The following is a 22,950-nucleotide window of genomic DNA, read 5'->3' as shown; positions in this document are numbered from 1 at the left end:
TATAGGGCCCTTCCACGCAAATATAATGTTGTCTTTCTTCTTCTTTTGTTTTCTACCCGTGTTGCAGCCCATAACAACATGACGGTATATAGGCCTAGTCATGCTAGGTGAAGGCGGCGGGCTAAATCCGGCTCGGTGTAAAAATGTCAGAGGAAAAAATGTCAGAGGTAAAAATGTCAGAGGTAAAAATGTCAGAGGTAAAAATGTCAGAGGTAAAAATGTCAGAGGAAAAAATGTTAGAGGAAAAAATGTCAGAGGAAAAAATGTCAGAGGTAAAAATGTCAGAGGTAAAAATGTCAGAGGAAAAAATGTCAGAGGAAAAAATGTTAGAGGAAAAAATGACAGAGGAAAAAATGTCAGAAGTAAAAATGTCAGAGTAAAAAATGTCAGAGGTAAAAATGTCAGAGGTAAAAATGTCAGAGGTAAAAATGTCAGAGGTATAAATGTTAGAGGTATAAAATAAAAACAAAATCATGTTTGTTATGGTTACACCCGGGATATATATCAGGCTTATCGAAAAAGTACAGCGAGAGATATTCTGCAGTCGTTATTTCACCACCGCTTTATTTTCCACTTTCCCATTTTAAATTTATTTACCTTTCGGCCCCAGATTGTGACTTTTTGCCCGATTATTGCCGAATGAAGACGGGGGGGGGGGGTATTCTTCTTATGGGGCACGGTGACCCGGCTGCTCTCCCCCTTCCTCTTATATGCTTTGCTTTATATATCCTTCCGAACAGTGGTGGATCCAGGGGGGCCCGAGAGGCCCGGCCCCCCCCCCCCCTTGAGAAAAAAATAATGTAAAATCACGTGATTTTTACCTTTTTTGGGGGTTGGGCCCCCCCCCCCCCTGGCGCTCAAGGGGGGGGGGGGTGCAAATTGAAATTTTTTTGAGGATCAAAAAAAAATGTGCTCACTACCCCCCCCCCCCCCCTGTGCCCCCCCCCCCCCCCCCCCCTGAGCGAATTTTTGGCCGGCGCGTTTTTCAAATTTTCGGGAGCAAAAAAAAAAAAATTGTGCTCTGTACCCCCCCACTGAGCGACTTTTCGGCCGGCGCGATTTTCAAATTTTCGGGAGCAAAAAAAAAAAAAGTTGGGCCCCCTCCCCTAAGAAATCCTGGATCCGCGCCTGCTTCCGAACAGTGGTCAATGCCTAGGCAGAGCAGGCAGGCAATTATATGTTATTTCCAATAAATGCATATTTCCGACAATTCCATTTTCTTGTGGGCTTGGTATTTTGATACTCCGAAACAAATCAGAAAGCCATGTCATCAATGCTAAACCCATCACATTCCCGAAGTGCGCGCGTTGCAATAAAATATTGTCGATTACTATTGCGGTATCAAATAGTCTGGGAGAAAATCAATAAGCAGCTTTAATTACTCCGATACAAAGCAGAAAGCCGCCCATGTTACATCAATTAAAGAGAAGGTTCAGTTCTGGGGAAAGGTGAACAATAATTTGTGAGCGTTTGTTATCATTCTTATTATGCAAGTGTGGAAGAACATTAAAAAAAAGGTATTCCCTGAAAATCTATTTCAAATGGCTTCATATCCCAGATATGACAAGTAACAGCTTCAAAATGAGGCCCGATTTGTATGCCATATGTTTGTGTAGTTCCATATCAATATCTTTCTGTGTACAGTGCTTGTTACTTTACCAAGACTGGGCCAAAGTTTTTATCATTTTGATGACTCCAAAACCTGGCACTACACACCAATACTTACATGTTTATGCTAGATGATCAACCTTTTCTGATTGCTTCCACACCGTTTCTTTCCTGACTACCCTCAATGGATACATAATAATACAAATATGGAGGAAACAATATTGGCAAAAGGGAAACAAAAAAGAGGGGTGTACATTGGGTTATATTCAACGGAATAGTTAATGGAGTAAACAACTTTCTTTTTTTGAGGGGGGGGGGGGGGGAGTAGCTTGTTGTTAAGGTTCATCGTTACTATAGGACTGTTGTGCCCTAGTTCAGAATGTTTCTGTGCGAGTTCGTAAGTTTGTCTATGCATGCTCCGATTATCATTCAAATAATTGCCTCCAGGATTGTTATATTTCCGGCCCGTTTGCGTTCTTTGGATTTAATAAAGATGTCGAGTGAAAGAGTTAAAGATCGAAAGAGCACAAATGTGAGAGTTATGTAAGTTACGAGGCCGATGAGTATTGCCGGAAAGCTCAACTCTGGAGGGTAAGTTCGCAAAATTAATAAAGTTCCTTTCGACATGGGTGTGTATGGTGCCGGGGATTATTTTGACGCAATGCGTCGTAGTGACACGCCCTTATAAGGGGTCACACGTGTCGGAGGGATTAAAATGGAGATGAGCTTCTGAATCGAGACGGTCTTTTACTTTTTGGAGCGGGTTTTTAGTTTTCGGAGAGAGTTTTCACTTTTCAGGCGACTTCTTGGTTTTTCTCATTCTTACTCCACTTCTTTTGCCGCCATGAGGTGCTAAAGCTTTAGCAGAGTTCGGGGCGCCCAGCCTATATATATTTCTTTTCGTGATATCTCGTGATTATATGTAATTATTTGCACTGAATGCACTACTCATTTTAACACTTGACTTTTGTCGAGAACTTTCATTTCTTCGTTTGGACTGTTCGTCTCTGGAACGTTACACGGGCTAGGTTGTAGGCTGCCACCGGCCAAACCGGTCCGTTTCACAAACATTAACATATCAATCAATTCAAATATCAAAAAATGTTAGACATTCATACATTATATGCAAGCCTGATCACAAAAGAAATTAATTTCAAAATCTATTTTCCACATTGTATTAATATCCTCAGGACATGTACGAAATACAACACACAGCCATTTATCAAATTTACATTATGGAAGAAAGGAATATAATAGACTAGCCCATGCAGTAGCTGTACGTCTCGACATTCTGTGACTGTGATAAAAGTGCTGAGATATTATGACGGCACTCATTTTTTTTGCTTGTACCTCTAACATTTTTACCTCTGACATTTTTACCTCTGACATTTTTACCTCTGACATTTTTACCTCTGACATTTTTTCCTCCGACATTTTTTCCTCTGACATTTTTACCTCTGACATTATTACCTCTGACATTTTTTCCTCTGACATTTTTACCTCTGACATTTTTTCCTCTGACATGTTTTCCTCTGACATTTTTTCCTCTGACATTTTTACCTCTGACATTTTTACCTCTGACATTTTTACCTGGCACCCTAAATCCAGCCTGATGAACTTAGTTACAATGTAGGGCACCCAATTTATATTTTTGGGCCTGTAGTGTAATCCTTTCTCGCCACTCAAGTTTTCGTATAATATTTATGAACTGTCAGACTTTTGACTAGCTGGGCTTATAGCTCGCTCATAATTTTGTAATAAAATGGAAAGTTGAATCAAGGCAAGCCGAGACGTCGAGTTCATAAGTATGCACCACCACGGCCTGGTACAGGTCACGGTGACATATTTTCGTCCTCAGGTTACCCAGGAACATGTGATTTGGAACCGCACCGGAGGCGCTCTCACTTGGGGGGGGGGGGGGGGGGGGGCTAGAAGGCGAACACTCGCCCCGGTTGTCCCATTCATTTTGGTTCCGTCCAAAATTCTGAAAGGAGATATTTATTCCCTGATTGATTTCCCAAGGAATCCGTTATTTTAGGAATTCCACAGGGGTTTCTCTCAGTTTTAATAAGGCTCGGTTGGCGGCGACTGGGGGATCGAGGATGAGGGAACAATTTGAATAATTCATTTTTTTTTCTCTCCAAGGGATTCAAATTGAGAATCAACCAGTCTTCCAAGGTTCTGAAAAAAGGATCTTGTGTGGGTGAGGTGATTTTACCGTTTACTTTTTAAAATTTATTTCTATACATATATATTTCTACATGCCCGGTCGTGAGGAGTTCCCTCTGCTCTTAAAAAAAAATAAATACTCGCCTAATCAATAATATTTTCTTTGAGACTACCATACTTACTATGTCTTGAGTACATTGTGCTTGGTTCGTGCGTGCGCTCATGGAGTAGTAATGATAACACTCTTAAATTTAGCACACAAAAATTTATCTCTATAATTATATCTCAGCTATGTGCGCTGCATGCTAGCTGCCTGCGTTACGTACGTACGCGCACGCGCGGTAGGCATAGAGCTAGCTAGAGCTAAAATAAGTAGGCTAGATAACAAAATACGTCTCTACTCCCGACCTTTGTGACTGAAACTGCTTTGTAAAAGTGATAACTGCTTCGCTCTGACTCCGTCTTCTACCCATTTGAGTGATCAACCCAACTAAAATGTCGAAACGTAAGAAAATGAGCAGAGCTGTTATCAATTCTGATAGTTCAGCATCGGAAAATGAATCGGATCTGGAAGAGGTAAATTCTCCATTCACTTTACACACAGTCTAAATGCGTGTGCTCAGTGCCTGTATCTGTACATGTGAACTGCCTATTGAGTGTTTGACTGTGCATGTAGTCTCAACAATAATTAAAACATCGTCATAATTCATGTGTTGCATGTTGAATTATTTCATTAACTTAATCTTCTGTTTTTTGTAAAATTTATAGGCGACTATTTTAATGGAATAGAGGAAGGTCATGTCATGGGAAGGATGGCCAAAATCTGTTGAAAGTAAAACCAGAAAAATAATAAAAATGTGACTGGATTTTCATCTGTTCACGAATGAATTTTTGAAGCAAAAAGCCAGTGCCATGTGCATAATGCAGTGGCCAATCCTTGCCCCTTGCCAGGCTTAGACTTGTGTGCGAGTTGTAACTATCTAACTGACAACCATGACTTGTTAGCTAAAGCTAATGTAATTACTGTTCTTGGAATATTGCCATTGATAGGTGACAATTTTGTTGATAAAACTAAAAGAGCATTTTGATTTGTTATCTATCATGACAGATTATTTGTTTTTACTTTATGTTTTGCTCATACAAGTCAGTTAGAGAAGATACCATAGTGACTGCCCAATACTACAAAATGAGAAACTTTTACTTTCATGTGCGAGTGGTTTAAATGCACAGATTATACATGCCGTGAATCGCAATTGTCACAACACTGAATTTTTGTTCCTTCCATGAAAAAAGTTTTACATAGACCTACTGAATGTCAATTTTTGTTTACTTCCATGCCATGATGTCTTACATAAACTTTTTATTTTCAATCTTCTTTAAGTTTTACATACTGAATGTCAATCTGTGTTTACTTCCATGCCATGATGTCTTATATAAAGAATCGTATTTCAATATATTTGCTTTCAATAATACTTTACAAAATAGTATAGAGTAGAATGATTGCAGTTAGATTTAATTACACAAAATTTATGGAGATACCCTAATCGTGGAAATTTGTCTCTCTATGCCTCTCTCTCTCTCTCTTCTATTAAATAACTTTTTGTTTTTGTTGTTGTTGCCAGGAACTGTTAACTTTAGCCAAAAGGAAAAAGATAGATCCAGAGTCAGCCAAGGAATCAACATCCCAAAAGAGTAACTCTGAGTCTGAGACATCAGAGAGTGATGATGATGTGAGTAGAGCAAAGGTTACACATTTATTGCACTCTTAAGACTTCTGCACATGCCTTATGCCTCGTGAACATTTGTATTACAGTGTATCTGTTTTAAGGTTGATCACAAACATCTAAATCTTCAGATGTGTTATGGTACATTATATTTACCTTACTTTATGCATTTACGTGTCATGCTATTACAAGAAGAAAAAATAGTTTTTCTGCTGTATTTAACTTTCCTCCTGTTTTGCTATATCGTATATATATATATAGTGTAAATTATTATATATCTTTACAAACAGAATATTGATTTGTTACTTTGCATTGTAAATTGATCTGTACGTTTTCAGTCTGGCAAGTTTGAGACCATTTTTAATTATGGTTGACAGTACTATTGGTGCCTTGACTAGGATTTCAAACTCTGACATTTGATCCACACTCTGGTGAAATGCATAACACCTTTCCACCTCTCCACCTCTCCATGATATAAGGCAATAATTATTTCTTCCCCCCCCCCTATATCTATGAATCTCCAATACCATTATATATTGGTACACATGTATTTGTCTGTTGACTTCATTTTTGTTGATTGATGTATATCCAAGGAAAATATTTTTATGTTTATTTCTTTTTTTGGTCTTATTTCGTATTTAGTGGACATTGGGTGGCAACAAAAAGAAGTCTAGGATTAAGAAGAACCCCAAGAAGAAAGTTGCTCGTTCAGCATCTGATGGATCGGGGGTCATCAGTGACTCGGACAAGTCTTCACTTGAAGAAGGTGCAGTAGAATATGAACTTTCTCTCTGTCCTGCTTCAAAGTTTTGCCAAATCCATAAATGCCCTGAAAGAGCTTCAAAATTCTATTGCTTTACAAATTGTATCAAAATGTTGTGTTTGTTTTTTAGGAAGCTGCAATGCCCCAAATAACTTGTGAATGTTATACCATGTTTAGAACATTTGCAATGATTTTATCCTTCCAATTGTATTTTTGAACAGATTTAAGGAAAAAGGAATGTTCGTTTCCAAATTATGTATCAGAAAGTTTTTTTTAATGTTACTATGCATTAATTCAAGATACATGATTGAAAGGGATTGATAACACTCACATTTGATTCTCTAGTAGGGTGTTAAATATCACTTGATTTTAAAAGCATGATATTCACAACTTAATTTTTATGTGTTCTAATTGTAGGAGAAGTCTCTGATTCTGAGAGCGATGATTCTGATTCCGGTTCAGACGATGAGAAGTTCTTTGATGGCTATGATGAGAACTTCATCGGGGATGAGGAGGACAAAGAAATGCTGGAGAAGATGACAGAAAAGGAGAGAGAACAGGTCATCTACAACAGATCTGAGAAGAGAGATGCTCTAAGAACAAGGTCAGTTATAGTTTCACCATGGAGGTGAAGACGGTTTGCTTGTTAAGGTGTAACTGGTATTGTTTTAGATTACCATGTAGGTTAGAGCTATGATCGAATTGGCAGTTTGGCTCCCAATATCGGTATCGGATCAGCAAATCGGGAGGGAAACTGATGATTTTTTTTTTTTTTAATCTGCCTCCAAAAGTTGCCAAATTTTACAATTTTGAGCACTCTAATACCTTGGATAATTCTCTTATTTGAAGTTGTTGCAGTCCATGTTTACAGATTTTTTCATGTCAAAAAATTGAAAGTTAGACGAAAGAAAAGAAGAAAAAAAATTAATGAAAATTAATGAAAATGGAGAAAAAAATGTGTGCCTAAATTATAATTCAAAGTGGCGGCTCGCATGTTCTGCCTCTTCTCTTAGACTAATAGTATTAATTTCAAAAACATGAAAAGGCACTCAATATCAACAAACATGGTCTACAACAACTCCAAATGATAAAATAATCCCAGCTATGCATGTTTTTTTAGTATATGATAGTCCAAAACTTGAACAAATATCAGCTTTTGGGGGGTTTTCTTCCAATCATTTTTCATTTATCAGCGATCAAATTTATCATCCAATTTCACCTGATCGGCCAGCTATTGGCCAGCGATCGGCCCCTGATCCAATTAAAGGGTACAGGGTTAGTTTTTATATCAAACTGTAAGAGAAAGTACATGATGTTCTCAGAGCTACCAAGTGTCATGCATTGGGCGTGACGTCATGCATTTCGAGGGTTTGAAAACGCTCTCACGCACAATGAGCGCGCGAGATTTCGAAATAATGCTATACCTTATACAGGTGTTATACCCTCGCACGCCGAGTCATGAAAATGTCACGCATTGCTGATCTTTGAACTTGGCGTCTCTGAGTTCTAGAGTGTATTTAGCTAAGAAATCATGAGGTTAAGAGAAGATTGATAATCATCAAACTAGGGCCCGTTTTTTCAACAGTGGTATTGTAATTTATTGTTAAATCCTGAATTTTAAAGATATGCCATGGAATTAATTAATGTGATGAGATTAATCAGAGAATGTAAAACATGGCATAGGAATTGCTGATGTTAACATTTCTTTGATTTCGTGATGAGTACACTTATGCCAGCTTTTGATATTTAACAAATGGAACTGCTTGTTAGAAAAGGGTAACTTTTCAAGTATTTACAATAGGTTCATAGAAAAGATAGTGACACTGCAGAGTTATTTTTTGTACAATTTATACAGGTATGAAATAGAAAGGAAGCTGAAGAAAGAGAAGAAAGAGCGCAAGAAGCAAAAACGTGAGGAAATGATGAAACAAGCTGCCAATACTCCGTCTTCTGCTGCTTCTGCTGCTGCTGCTACACCAACCCCCAACAGCACTGTTAACGTCTACAGTAGCGCCAGAGAAAACCGTAGCAAGGAAAGGAGGCAGACCATTGAAACCAAGTATGACAAGAAGGCAAGAGCTATAGAGGATCTCAAAGCCCTCAGGGAAAAGAAAAAGAAGTCGGGTAGGTGCCTAGCAGAGTGTTCTTCCTATGTAGAACTGAAAATGTTTTGTACAAATGTCATCCTCCAGAGAATTTTTCCCTGGAGGTTCTTCTTGTGTCTAATTCTAAATAGCATTAATGTTTCCATGGCCTCAGATTTTCAAGAAACAATGTTGAAAGACATTTTCTTTTGAATACAGGTCCTTAAAAGAGAAATAGGGTCATTTGTATCATTAACTGTTGTTTCTTTTGGACATGCCATCATCTAATAAGATTTTTAAACATGTATACTTGAAGAAGATATTTCACTCACTTCTAATATCTAAAAGAAAATGGTATTCATATCATCTCATGTTTGATGCAGTTGAGAATGCACCATCAAGGAAGGAGCTTCTGAAAGCCAGTGATGTATACACAGATGATGAAGATTCGGATGGCGATGATGACGATGATGATGATGCGGAGAGGAATGAGGACCCGAGATCTTCCGGTGAGAGTGATGCATCTTCAGAAGCTTCCGACTCCGACAGGGATAGGTAAGTGATGCCATTCTCTTATTGACCAGTAAATGAATTTTCTAGAGGTAAACTTTGTTAATCTGTTTCTGAATCACACTATTACCCAGTACATAAACTTTGCAATGCTTGTATTTGTTCTTCATGCTTAATTAACCGAGTCATGATATAGTATATCCAATTTCATATGTCTCCAGGTATTTTTTTAATGAACACCTATATTTAAAACAAATTGAGATTCAATTACTTTTTAATTCATATATTTTCTTTAATCAAATTGAAGATTTTTTAAGCATAGTTATTTTATAAATACATTTTTTTCTGTGTCTGTGTGTGTATGTGGGGGGGGGGGGGGGGGGAGATAGTTGCATGTGTGTAAATGTATTTGGGAAGTTCTATCAAAAATGTTCACTTGCCCAAAATCATTAACTTGGCAATATCTCCAGGAATTATTTGGCTACCTGGGTTGATTTGGTATCAAACAAAAGACCTCAATTAGGTTTTCTGTTTGAACATTATATTAATTAACTAATCCCTGTCTACTTGGTGTCATGTCTGTTACGATTACAAAGTGTCCATTTTCTCTCGAACTAGTCAGCAAATTACTGAGAAATTTACTGGATCTCTCACTGGTAGTACACTGTGACTGATTCACTTCTTAAAATATGTTTCAGGAATCTTGATTTAGTTTAAGACCATCTTAAATTACCATAAATTGGTCTGGATGTCATGTCTGTTACGCTGATAGTGACCATTATAAACACCTTACTAACGGGGAAGATTTTAATTTTCGACCCTTTTTTAGATTGAATGTTATGTTACTGAATTATTGTTTCTCATGATGTGTCAAATGTTTTCAGTGATGACGAGGAACAGATGACAATATTTGTTTCTACTAAAGAAGAGCTGAACAGGATCAGACTTTCAAGAAATAAAATAGAAAAGTAAGTATTAAATCTGACTAAAAATTACATTTAAATGTACTTTGTATTCATAGAGAAACATTTCTTAGAAATATCATGATAATGTTATTACAAACAAGGTTTAATTAAGGATGAAGTATTTACGTGTGGTTACTGGGAGCTATGGTTGTCCACTGTTGTTCTCGCTAAGAACTATTTTCTTTTGCTCTCCACCTCTGTCTCCCCCCCCCCCCCCTCTCTCTCTCTCTCTCTCTCTCTCTCTCTCTCTCTCTCTTTCTCCACCTTCTGTCTCTGCTTTAGTTTTAAGCCCTTCACTATGTTTTTTTTAAATATTTGATATAAATGAACTTCTACGAGTGCAGTTGTGACTTAAGATGCTTCTTTTAATTGATATCTTGGCTTTGAATATGCTGCTGTGGATTATGTAGTAACCTTCATCATAAAACGGTCGTATAATGGAACCCGATACGTTTGTTTGATTTCAGGTGGGTTCATATGCCCTTCTTCCCCAGAACTACAATCGGCTGCTTTGTACGTATTGGTATTGGGCAGAATAATGGCAGGCCTGTCTATAGAGTAAGTTACTATTTTCCATACCATTCATCTTTAAAGACACATAGTAGTGGACTCTCATGGGACTACGACACCATTTCACCATTCGAGTGTTTACTCAATAACACGTGTAGTCAATCACCAGGATTAGCCTACAGGTTTATGGCCAACAGTCATTATATGGAAAAGTCATTATCTTACATTTCCCTCATCAAAAGACTCTCCAAAAAACTTGGGCTGCGTTTATAGTACATTTTTTTGCCTAGAATCGGCGTCTTTCAGGCAAACTTTCAAGGTGATTAACGCGACCTGTTTTCAAACGTCTTCAGATATGGGTATATTGAAACGCAAAAAAAAAGTGTGTTTTGAATGTGACACAGAATCATGTTTCTGAGATGAGAGATGATATTAAAGCTGTTTTGAAACACACATCCAAATCGGACCTTCCCAGGCTAATTTTCGGTTTGGAGAAATAGCGCGCGCCATGTGCTGTGTCATGTTGTTGTACAAGCATGTGTGTGTACTCGTCCATCGTTCATTGCTATTTGCATGCATTGTTCATCGAGCCAGATTTTTTAAACTTACAATTTTGAAAGTGACAATATTGTTAGTAGTAGCTTAGTGCTAGTAGAAACGAGAATTAAAAAGCGCGCTCTAGTTGACCTGCGAGCAACTCTCTGCTTTTTGGGTCAAACGGCGCAGAGCAGCTGCGCAGAGACAAGGCCTTTTCGTGATGAGTAAATAAACGCGACATCCTGCAAATCACGTTCGTATAGTGAGGTTCGATATGTACATATAGAAACGCTGATTCTGAGTGGCAAGACATGATAAACGCACCCTTGGGTATTTCTTAACTTGACCACAGGTTTACTGTGTGCAAGAATTGTGCACCTATTAATTTGATTTCCACCCAGTCTGGTGTTAGCGAATTGTGACCTTCTGCACATGGAAGCTGACTACCATCTCCCTTTAAATGTGTTGTGTACATTGCCTGGTTCTGCAAGAAACCACAACTTTCAGAGTTTTAAAACTGAAGACATGTTTTCCCCATCAAACGTTCACTCTCTTTTATTCTTTTGTAACATACTCATGTTGATGACCTAAAACCTTTAGATTTTAAAGATGATTTATTTTCCCATCATCATTTCATTTTATTTTTTCTTTACAGCATTGTAAGAAATAAAATGTCATCCTTAACATAAAAACTTGTTATTTAGTAATGAATGAGAATGACTTTTTAGGAATATATTTGTTCTCTTTTTATCAGGAAAACAATTTTCTTTACAACATTGTAAGAAAAAAACATTATCCTTAACATAATACCTTTATTTACTAATGAATGAGAATTACTTTTTATGAATAATCTATCGTTCATGATGTGAATTATGCTTGATTCCCCATGCAGGTGGCAGAAATCATTGATGTAGTAGAAACTGCCAAGATCTACCCCCTTGGAGCCACGCGCACAAACAAAGGTCTCAAACTTAAGTAAGTAGAAGACAGTATCACTTTTATCTCAATGTTGTTATTAAAAGCATTAGTTCCCATTGTCTTGACTTGATATAGAGTACCGAAGCTGTGACGTCATAAAAATCTATTTTTAGAATTTCTTAATTTTTTCTTCATTTTCCGAAAGAGCATACAAAATACTTAACATATTCAATTGGTTTTCGATGTTTGGACAGTATTTTGTATGCTCTTTTGGAAAATGAAGAAAAAATGAAGAAATTCTAAAAATAGATATTTGATGACGTTACACTTCACCACTCTATAAGCCTGCTTGATAAGAATTTACATGTATAATGCTGATGCCTGTACTATAGCATTTAAAGGGCCACTCTAACCAAAGCGGGCTAAAACATGAAAAAAAGACATGTAGAATAATTTTTGACGTAGATTCCGAACATGATGATTTTTCTTAGAAATCATCAATAATTCTGGAATCTAGCTTTAAAAATGACGACTCAGAACGCTCAGAAAAAAGCCCAGTTTCGGAGCTGTATTGTGCAACTGTTTATGACGTCACTGCTGGAGCCTCTCCGGTGAAAAGGAAGGTGATTTAGGCATTAAAATGTCTTTAAATCGGCAAACTAGGATATTAATTGGGGAAAAAAAGACCTTTATTCGAAAAATAATATGCAGTTGATAATCCCAGTACGTTTCTAGCAATTTTGTCATTCCTAATGTAAGATTCTTAGTTGTAGGACAATTCGGACATGCCCACAATGACGTCAAATGGGTCATCAAGGCCACGTGACCATATTACCTTTTTCGAGGGGCGTAGCCCAGCAAGCGTGAGAACTGTAAAAAATGGATGGTTATCATTTTTTGGTGAATTTTGAGATTTTCTGAAAAATCACAGGCTTGAATATTAATAAGTAGAGGTGTATTCATGTTTTGAAAGGCTATGTTAGTTGGGTTAGAGTGGCCCTTTGAAATGGGTCAAAGTGCATTTGACATTAAAATTCACAATGACCCCTGGGCCCCGTCTTATAAAGAGTTGCGATTGATCCAAATCAATCGCAAGTTTGCAGTCTCCCATCTCTTATGTACATAGTTGCGATTTATATCAACTCTTTGTTAGATGGGGCCCAGTGTTAATAATTGTACCATCCCATCCCTTGTTGTATAAGATTTTCTGCCTTAGGGATTTTTTTTTTAAATCTGTCTTATGATACCCATAGTTGATCTTGCTAATGATGATAACAAAATTGTGTTTTTTGATGTTCATGTTCTCAACAAAATAAAATATTTTGACAAGGTATGTCATCCTTTGAGAATTAAAAAAAAAAATTATCGCTTGTTATTATTTGTTTTAAGGGTTTCAGTTGAAGAAAGTAGGTAAATCTCATGGCTTGCAAAAACGTATCTGGATGACTGTGCATTATCACTCTAATGTCTCGTGTATACAGATATGCTTCACAAGAACGTGTCTTCAGACTGGAGTTTGTTTCCAACCAGGATTTCTCAGAGACAGAGTTCAAGAGATGGCATGAAGATGTAAGATTACTTTTTAATTTCAAATTAAAGCATTGTAGAAGTGGTGTGTTCCTGTATTATTTCTAAGGAGCGGAGAGAGCCAATAGGTTGAAACAAATTTGTTATCTTGAAATTTCTCTTTTTATTATGCCTCCGCCACCGAAGGTGGTGCCTGAGGCATCATGTTTTCGGGTTGTCCGTCCGTACATCCGTACGTCCGTCCCGTTTGACCGTTATCACAATATCTCAAGAACCATTTAAGATTTAAACTTAAGACTCGGGAATAGTATTTATCACCATAGGAAGACGATCTGATTAGATTTTGGAGTACGTAGGTCAAAGGTCACAGGTCACAGAGGTCAACTTATGAAATTCCTTGTATTGAGTTTGTTAGCGCGATATCTCAAGAACCATTTGAGATTTAAACTTCAAACTTAAGGATAGTATGTATCACCATAGGAAGACGATCTGATTAGATTTTGGAGCACGTATGTCAAAGGTCAAGGGTCACAGAGGTCAACTTATGAAATTCCATACATTGAGATTGTTATCATGATATCTCAAGAACCACTGGAGATTTAAACTTCAAACTTAGTGATAGTGTGTATCACTATAGGAAAACAATCTGATTACATTTTGGAGCACGTAGGTCAAAGGTCAAGGGTCATAGAGGTCAACTTATGAAATTCCATACATTGAGATTGTTATCATGATATCTCAAGAACCACTGGAGATTTAAACTTCAAACTTAGTGATAGTGTGTATCACTATAGGAAAACAATCTGATTACATTTTGGAGCACGTAGGTCAAAGGTCAAGGGTCATAGAGGTCAACTTACGAAATTCCATACATTGAGATTGTTATCATAATATCTCAAGAACCACTGGAGATTTAAACTTCAAACTTAATGATAGTGTGTATCACCATAGGAAGACAATCTGATTAGATTTTGGAGCACGTAGGTCAAAGGTCAAGGGTCACAGAGGTCAACTTATGAAATTCCATACATTGAGATCGTTATCGCGATATCTCAAGAACCACTGGAGAATTTTCACTTCAAACTTAATGATAGTATGTATCACCATATCATAATATCTCAAGAACCACTGGAGATTTAAACTTCAAACTTAATGATAGTGTGTATCACCATAGGAAGACAATCTGATTAGATTTTGGAGCACGTAGGTCAAAGGTCAAGGGTCACAGAGGTCAACTTATGAAATTCCATACATTGAGATCGTTATCGCGATATCTCAAGAACCACTGGAGAATTTTCACTTCAAACTTAATGATAGTATGTATCACCATATCATAATATCTCAAGAACCACTGGAGATTTAAACTTCAAACTTAATGATCGTGTGTATCACCATAGGAAGACAATCTGATTAGATTTTGGAGCACGTAGGTCAAAGGTCAAGGGTCACAGAGGTCAACTTATGAAATTCCATACATTGAGATTGTTATCATGATATCTCAAGAACCACTGGAGATTTAAACTTCAAACTTAATGATAGTGTGTATCACCATAGGAAGACAATCTGATTAGATTTTGGAGCACGTAGGTCAAAGGTCAAGGGTCACAGAGGTCAACTTATGAAATTCCATACATTGAGATTGTTATCATGATATCTCAAGAACCACTGGAGATTTAAACTCCAAACTTGTTTAAATTGCTCTATGGCGGAGGCATCATTTTCGACTGCGCGCAGTCAAAATTCCATCTAGTTTAGATTTGTTATTGTTGCATTGCTATTGGTGTTCATTCTTTAATTTGGCAGGAACAGTGGTTCGCAGGTACCAAGTCTTGTCAGTAATATTTTAGGCCTAATCTTTGTAGGCTGTAGACTACATTTGCAAAGGCCTGTAATGCAGCATTTTTTCAAACATTGCCATTGTCAAGCAAACGTGGACTTAGTTAAAGCTACCATAAAAAATGTCGAAATGGAAGAATGTGGCATTTTCTGTTTGCAAACTGCAGTACTTTGTCACAATCTTGCTCATTGTAGAGTCAAGGAATGTTGATCAATGCAAGGGCAGCCTTTATTGTTATGGTAATGAGGCACCAGGCTCCACTGCTCTTTAATTTATTCTGCTTGTAGTATAATAGGGAAAGCATTGCTAGGCATGCACCCAGCTGTTTTTCCTTTTCATATGCACTGAGCTATGCTGTGGGAGTTTGTATATAAATCATTCTTCAGCCAGCTTTTGTAGGGAGAAGATCTGCTGTTCAGGGGCTGTGGCTGCTTAGGGTGAAACCACACCGGCTATCAGTATTAAAACCCAACAGTCTTATTATACGTAGGCAAGTGCTAAAGCCCGTTTTCCTAAGGTTCTTTGTATCCACAATAGCTTCACAGTTTCAACCAATCCTTCATTTCTTCTGATACTGTGATTTCACTAGTTTCTAGTTTCTCCTGTGCATCAGAATAAACATGCGTTTCTATGGGATGTCCACGAACTTAGACTTATGACGGTTTAGAGTAACGGAGCCCAGTTTTCCTATGTTTTTAACAGTTTCTGGAAACATCTTGTAATGTGGTTCCATCGATGACACCAGCCAGTGGCTTCACACTGATATAGAGAGACATTTTTCATTCACGCTTTACTAATTGATCTTTGAAATAATGTTCTCCTTTGCATCGCAATTGTATTATATACATTACTATTTTGTCAATTCATGAACCATGCGGGATCGATTTCCGGGGTATGTAAATTTGCAAATTTATTTTTATATTTGTTTCTAAAATAGTTTATTTAAACTTTATTCCATCTTTGACCTGCCTGTGTGTGGTCTCAAAAACAGCCTGCAGACAGTCGAGTCAAGCATATTCATTCTAGTGCAACATCACCTGTTATTTTATTCTGTGAAACATGACATGATATAGTTCAGGTTTTGAAGTCTGCTATGGTAGTAGGAATTTAACATGTCGCGACAGTCATTTTGATTTTGTGAGCCGTTTATTGTATTTTGTGTCTTTTTTTCTTTTTAGATGATCAATGGAGACTACGACCTGCCCACCATCAACGATGTTGAACACAAAGAGGCAATCATCAAGAGAGCACTCGACTACAAGTACAAAGAAGAAGACATTGAGAAGGTAACGTAGCATTCTTGACTTTCATTTAAAGATACCTGCGTAAGCTATGTTTGAAAAACAGTGTCTTTGAACAAAAGACAGAAAGGCAGGGAATCAGAGAGAGAGAGAGAGAGAGAGACAGACAGAAAAATAGACACAAAGCCGGACCCAGACAGATGGACACAAATTATTGTAACATTAATTTTTTTCTAATTATATCCCTGACTTGGAATACCCCACCCACTTAAAAAGTTCTTGAATTCTTGCGAATAAGATAATTATTCTGTAAGCCTGTAATGATTCAGACAGTTACCAAAAAAAAATAGTCATGGGATTTTAGAGTTTGATGACTTGAAGTAAACACTGTTTTTCTCTTTAACCTTCATTTCCCCTATGACTTTGTTCATTTCTCTTTTTCCATTCAGATCGTGCATGAGAAAGAAAGGTTCAGGAAAAACCCTAGGAACTATGCAATGACGAAGACAAAGCTGAGGAAATCAAGGGTAAGGTCTTCATATGAATCTCCTTTGAACTGTGTTTATTGAATGGATTAGCCAAATAGCTAATTGTCTGCAATATGTTTTTACACGATTCTTTTTTAAATTTACAAAAAGAAGCATGAAAATGTGCTGCAATGGTACCCAAAAATTTCATATTTGACAAACTGGTATCATTTCTTCTATTTCATTTTTGCTCATAAATTTTGCCAAAGACTATTAGTTTAAATTTTTTCACACTGAAGTTCTTGACATTTTGAGCAAATGGGAGAAAAAAACCTAAACTATTTATGCTTCTTTCCAAAATGTTGCTAGGCCCGCTGGGGATCTAAGCTCTATGGATCACCACTTGTTCTTAATCCATATCATATGATCAGAACACCCTACACATATAGACTGATTTAACTCTGTTATCTTAAATGTTTGAGTGGAAGAAACATTAATATTTACTGCATTTCAGTGACCTGTATCTGTATTTAGTTTGTACCATATCATTATTTCTTTATTCGAAATCCATGCTGACTATACTCTACTCTTTTTTCAGGACCTAGCATTGATGGAAGGAAATGAAGAGACAGCGAAAGGGTTATCTCAGAAGCTTACTGACCTTGAAGAAAGAGCACAGGAACTAGATAGGATCAGAAACCGAGAGGTCAACGCCATCACGTAAGAAACTTACTTCAAATTTGCACTGTATTTTAATGACCCAAACATTTGTTCAGTCTAAATTTCATTCAAGATATAGGGTTAGGGTTAAAGTTGCAAATAGGTTAAGGTTTTGGTTGGGTGTGGTGTTTGGTCCAGGGTTCAGTTAGTGTACTAGATTGACTGCAGAGCAATGGGCCTTGGAAGCTGTATATTAACATTGTCATATTTTAAGTGATTCTTGAATAGATAGATATCAATATGTCTTTGTTTCTAATGTTCTTGATTTTTATTCTGGACCGCTTTATATCTGAACGCTTGTACCTCTAGGTCAATAGAATTCATTGAAAATAAATAAAGAAAAAAGTGCCAATTATATAGTGAAGGACCGATGTTTAATCTTACCACACTTGTAAAGATGTACATTACAATTTTCTCTACCTTCATTTCATTCGTCTGTTCTTCATTTGACAGTTGAAATTAATTTTCTGCAAATTCAAATATATTTCAATTCATACCTTCATGTAATATAGATGCTTGTCACATTATCTATTGAATTTGAAGAAATTGGCATAAGGAACAAAATAAATTGAAGAAATAATGAAATTCATTTGTAAATAGTCCTTTCTATTATTTAGACTTGTCTATCAAATTCTTTTTTTGGTTGTAAAATTTGACAGGTATATCAATCAGAGGAACAGAAACAGGAATATTGCAGAGTCTGAGGTGGCCATGAAAGAAGAGATCAAAGAGATTGAGAATGCCCCACCAGATCCCTTCACACGCAGGCATTGTAGGCCGCAACTAGTGACCAAGGTAAGACACTGAACAAGCTCTATCCTATCATTTCCTCTGTGTTAAAGTATATGTGCCCTTCTGGCTCTCAACAGACATTACATCGAGGGTTTCAGTGACACAAAGACGTAACTCCATGTTTTGCCAAAATGAGTATTTGATATCGAAATGTTCAGAAAAATGTGGGCTTTCCAGGAAACACAAAGACTTAACTCCTTAAGGCCCAAGTGCTCAGTGACACATAAACCACTTTTTCTCAAAATAGAGTTACGTCTTTGTGTCACTAACCCCTCGACATATTGTAGGTTTATAAATATGCATGGGGGCTAGTCATTTCAATTTATATTTTTCTCTACATACTTTTTTATCACCTTAAAATTTGTTCTAGGCGATGAAATGCTTCAAAATCGTTTCAAGGTATTACTTTATCTCTCTCTATTTTTTTTTTGAGGGGGGGGGGGGGGGGAGGAGTCCCCCTTGATACATCCTTCACACTGTATTCTGTATTCAAAATAATAATGAAAGTTTACAATGTACAACAAATTGAAAACATATGTTTTAGTCATAATTGGATTGTCATTTATGTATTGGCAAGTTGTAAATCTTTGAAAAGCTAGCTTATGTAAGCATGGTATGAAATGCAGATGCAGATTGGTACCATATAATTGTAAATGCCCTTCACCAGTTGTAGAAATATTTGTACATAAACATCCCCTCCATCCCTCTACTCTCCTCCATCTCTTTTACTCTCTCTTTCTCTCTCTCTCTCTTGCTCTCTATTCTGACTTGGTCTCTATTCTGACTTGGTCTGGATGTCTCACCATGTAGTTGTTTTAATATTTTTATTCTAATTCCTCCTTTACAGGCTCGTGAAGATACGGCAGATATTCTCAAGAGATTGGAAGAAGAAAGGTTAATGCAGCAAAAGGTCGAAAAGGACAAGAAACAAGAAGAAGAATTAAAGAAAAAAATGGTAGGTCATCACAGCCAAAGTTGTCTTGTATTCCATGCCGTTAGCTTTTTGTATAGACTGAGGCAGTGCATGTAAAATGTGTATTCTCTTTATGTTTTTATTACAGTCTGCGTTGCCTTGTTCCTCAGACAAACTTGATTATGAATATGCTAGATATTGGCTTATGAGATGTGGTGTTAAAGTTGAAGCTTTTGATCAATAATGCTGAAAGTGAAACAAAAAGAAGAACAAGGCCCTGTCTTATTAAGAGTTGTGATCGATCCAAATCAATCACAAGTCCTCTAACTAATCGATTGCAAGTTTGCAGTCTCTTATAGTTATTGATATCAATCGCAAATAAGTTGTGATTAATATCAACTCTAAGACAAGCCCCAGAACTGTGTTTACTTTGGGATTGTAATTATAATGTTCAGATTTCTCTATACCAAAAAAGTGTTACAAATATGATCAAAGCTTTTCTTAATTAAAAAAAATATCAGGATAGAAATTGTAATCTTTTATTCTGTGTCTCTGCAGGACGAAGATATCATTGCCTCCCTGACCCAGGAAGCAGTCCCAGCAAAGGTCACAGATAGGAAAGTCTCTGAGGATCTCTTCCAGGCCCATGACTTTGACATTAAAATCGACCTTGATGTTTCCATACCAGGTGAGCTATCAACTACCTAAGGACTGTAATCTGTTCAAAATCTAAACCCGATGCTGAATTTAAAGATACATTTTGCAGCCCACATTAAATTCTGTAGAACTTTGCAGGAGTTATGAATATGTCATGTATGTCCTATCTGTGAAACTTATACGTTAGCAGTATCCTAGTATTCACAGTCAGACACTATTGAGTTACTGACTGACATTGTTTTATCTTTGGAAATAACATACATCAAATGAGCTGTAACAGGAACATGAGCAGTTTTCCTCATCACTAACCCACTTCTTGTACTGGCCAAAATTAAACTGATTGAATCTTTGTGCAGCACAAAACGTACAACCATTCGGTATAATGGTCTGAAACTGACTTGATGTTTTGTTTTCATCAGTCAAGACCAGGAATTCATCTGAAATATTTTGAATATGGACTATTATTGGTTAATGCCAAAAGTATTGTTTGATGAATAATAAAGCAATAATGATCTTATTCTTTCTGAAAATTCATGAAGAACTAATGACATATCATACCCCTAGGTGTTACCAGCACTCTTGTCTTCACTTGTACGTTTACATAGATTCCCGTCCCATGTCCGCTATCAACGAGGAGAGAGAGCCTGTGGGTGCTCCCCGAAGATCCCTCAACCTGGACGAATACAAGAAGATGAGAGGGCTCATCTAGCTAGGCGCACTGTGCCTGCCCTCCAGACATCCAGCTAGGATTCAGGGACCTATCTATGCTCCACAACAAGGACAAGGTGGATACTGTATCATGTGATGAGCTTGCTTTCCATGCAGCTATCCTGGAGAGATAATAAGACTCTTCCAATCATGTGGTGCATCTAAAAAGGAGGCTTCTTAGCAACGAATTGTTAACTGTTGATGTAAAATGAGAGACATATCGTCTTGCAGCATCCCAAGGGTCCCAAGGGTGAATCCGGAGGATCAAAGCGACTGCGCGGGTTGAAAAGCATGCACCGAGATATCAATCCCCCTTGTCGGTACTCTTGGGGGAGATATTGCCCTTGGTATATTGGAAATGACTACCCCCATACTCGGGACTTCACACCAAGAGTGTTGTGCTGTGGTGAGAATTCTTCTGGAGAGACATGATGGTAATGCCATGGTTATGATGAAGAAAGCTTGCAAAGCCCTCCTGCATCCTTGCAGGTTGTTCCGTGTATACAACTTATTTAGACAGAGTGAAGCAGCTAGACTTTACAAATCCTTGAGCCAGGAATTCATCAAGGAGATGGGGCCAGTTTCTCGAAACCGTCATAAGTCTAAGTTCATGGACATGCCATAGACGTTAATTCTATAACGCACGTTTCAATTGGATGCCTAAGAAGTTCGACTTATGACGGTTTCGAGAAATGGTCCCCAGGCTTCCCTTCAGACTCATCGTGTGGCATCTGTACGAACAGTAGCTCTAAGAAGCTGTTTACCAATAACTCTGTATGCTTTGTGTGAAGATTTTAATTGAGACATTACCAGGGTTTCATTTCAAGTCAATTTTAAGCATGTTTGATCAATTTGGATGTATTCTTTTGCACCTTTTCGTTGCCAGAATAAGGCTCCAATATCATTTTTACAGGAAAGGTTTGTATGAATAATTCTGAATAGCTATCCATTTTCACCCATTGTAATTAACAATTTATTTTTCGTGTGTGCAAATTATTTTGTTCATTTGAATTTGCATTGTCAGTTACTGACTGTTGATGAAGAGGTTTGTTGTTACTGTTTATATATGTGGTGCAAATCTTCTTCAGTTTCAAGAAGGTAATGGCTTTATACAAACATTACAACCTTGTAATGTGTGATTGATTCCTAGGAATGTCCTAGGCACATGCCTTAAAACAATTATGATGGGTGTTCCCCCTTGGCCATACATGTCTATGTGACAACTCCTTATAGATTACTCGTCTTCATCCACATATAACTGGAGAAAAAAGGGACATCCTGACATTTCCAAATCTATTGTTTTATTCATTTAAGATCAGTTATTAATTTATGGGTGACATTAAACACAATGCTTACGAACGTTGCAAATTTGGATAGCCCCTTAAATGACCATTGATCAATACCAAATTATGATATGTTGCTAGGAAAAACATTGGTTATCCTACCTAGCAACACATTCTGATTAATAAAATATGCAGTAAATTTGGTTTCTTCACAATCCCTTTAAGGCCCAAGTGCTCAGTGACGTGTCAATAATATTGAGGGGTCATTATAATATGTGTGGTATACCCTGTAAATGTCTACTAGAGTGTACAACTGTACATACATTTGTAGGAATAAACCCACTGTTTTTATACAAATATTCACCGTTATCTCATTTGTATTCTATTCCTATGATATTAACCCCCGAAAAAAGCCCCACTACACTTGTTTGGCCAGGAGGAATTCCAGAGATGAAAAAAAAGTGTAATTTTTCACATTTCATAAAAGATCAATAACATATTTTGAATAGACAGAGATCATTAGATATGAAAATTGGCCAATTGCAAAATTATGAATTTTGGACAAAAGTCAAAAAGTGTCATTTTTTCACATTTCATGAAATGATCTGCAATTACATATTATGAATAGACAGAGATCATACACTCCTTCTAGAGATGAAAAGATATAAAAATGGGCCAATTGCAAAGTTATGAATTTTGGACAAAAGTCAAAAAGTGTCATTTTTTCACATTTCATGAAATGATCTGCAATTACATATTTTAAATAGACAGAGATCATACACTCCTTCTAGAGATGAAAAGATATAAAAATGGGCCAATTGCAAAGTTATGAATTTTGGACAAAAATGATAGGCTAACCCCTTGCCATTTCTGTCAAAAAGTGTCATTTTTCACATTTCATGAAATGATCTGCAATTACATATTTTGAATAGACAGAGTTCATACACTCCTTCTAGAGATGAAAAGATATAAAAATGGGCAAATTGCAAAGTTATAAATTTTGGACAAAAATGATAG

General features: G+C 37.0%; 1 protein-coding gene across 1 annotated transcript; it reads left to right on the top strand.

The window, feature by feature from the left end:
• The first annotated feature begins 4,130 nt into the window (after positions 1-4,130).
• LOC581769 (RNA polymerase-associated protein RTF1 homolog) lies at positions 4,131-22,292 on the top strand. Its single transcript, XM_030998957.1, has 17 exons — positions 4,131-4,353; positions 5,400-5,507; positions 6,144-6,267; positions 6,682-6,868; positions 8,120-8,388; positions 8,732-8,903; positions 9,743-9,826; positions 10,291-10,381; positions 11,763-11,845; positions 13,270-13,357; positions 16,331-16,438; positions 16,843-16,920; positions 17,459-17,580; positions 18,240-18,375; positions 19,220-19,327; positions 19,844-19,973; positions 20,548-22,292. The coding sequence occupies exons 1-17, from the start codon at positions 4,273-4,275 to the stop codon at positions 20,649-20,651; spliced, it is 2,073 nt and encodes a 690-aa protein (XP_030854817.1). The 5' UTR covers positions 4,131-4,272; the 3' UTR covers positions 20,652-22,292.
• Positions 22,293-22,950: the final 658 nt, after the last annotated feature.

This window comes from Strongylocentrotus purpuratus, unplaced genomic scaffold, assembly GCF_000002235.5.
Source record: "Strongylocentrotus purpuratus isolate Spur 01 unplaced genomic scaffold, Spur_5.0 spur5_scaffold_5, whole genome shotgun sequence".
Lineage (NCBI taxonomy): Eukaryota > Metazoa > Echinodermata > Echinoidea > Camarodonta > Strongylocentrotidae > Strongylocentrotus > Strongylocentrotus purpuratus.
Note: the sequence above shows the minus strand (reverse complement) of the source record. Positions and strands in the feature narration are given on the sequence as shown.

Bases quoted from the DNA above. Each gene is read 5' to 3' on its own strand.
- LOC581769 (XM_030998957.1), top strand. From the start codon at position 4,273: ATGTCGAAACGTAAGAAAATGAGCAGAGCTGTTATCAATTCTGATAGT. The intron at 16,921-17,458 runs GTAAGGTCTTCA...CTCTTTTTTCAG, and splicing joins CAAAGCTGAGGAAATCAAGG to GACCTAGCATTGATGGAAGG. The intron at 17,581-18,239 runs GTAAGAAACTTA...AAAATTTGACAG, and splicing joins CGAGAGGTCAACGCCATCAC to GTATATCAATCAGAGGAACA.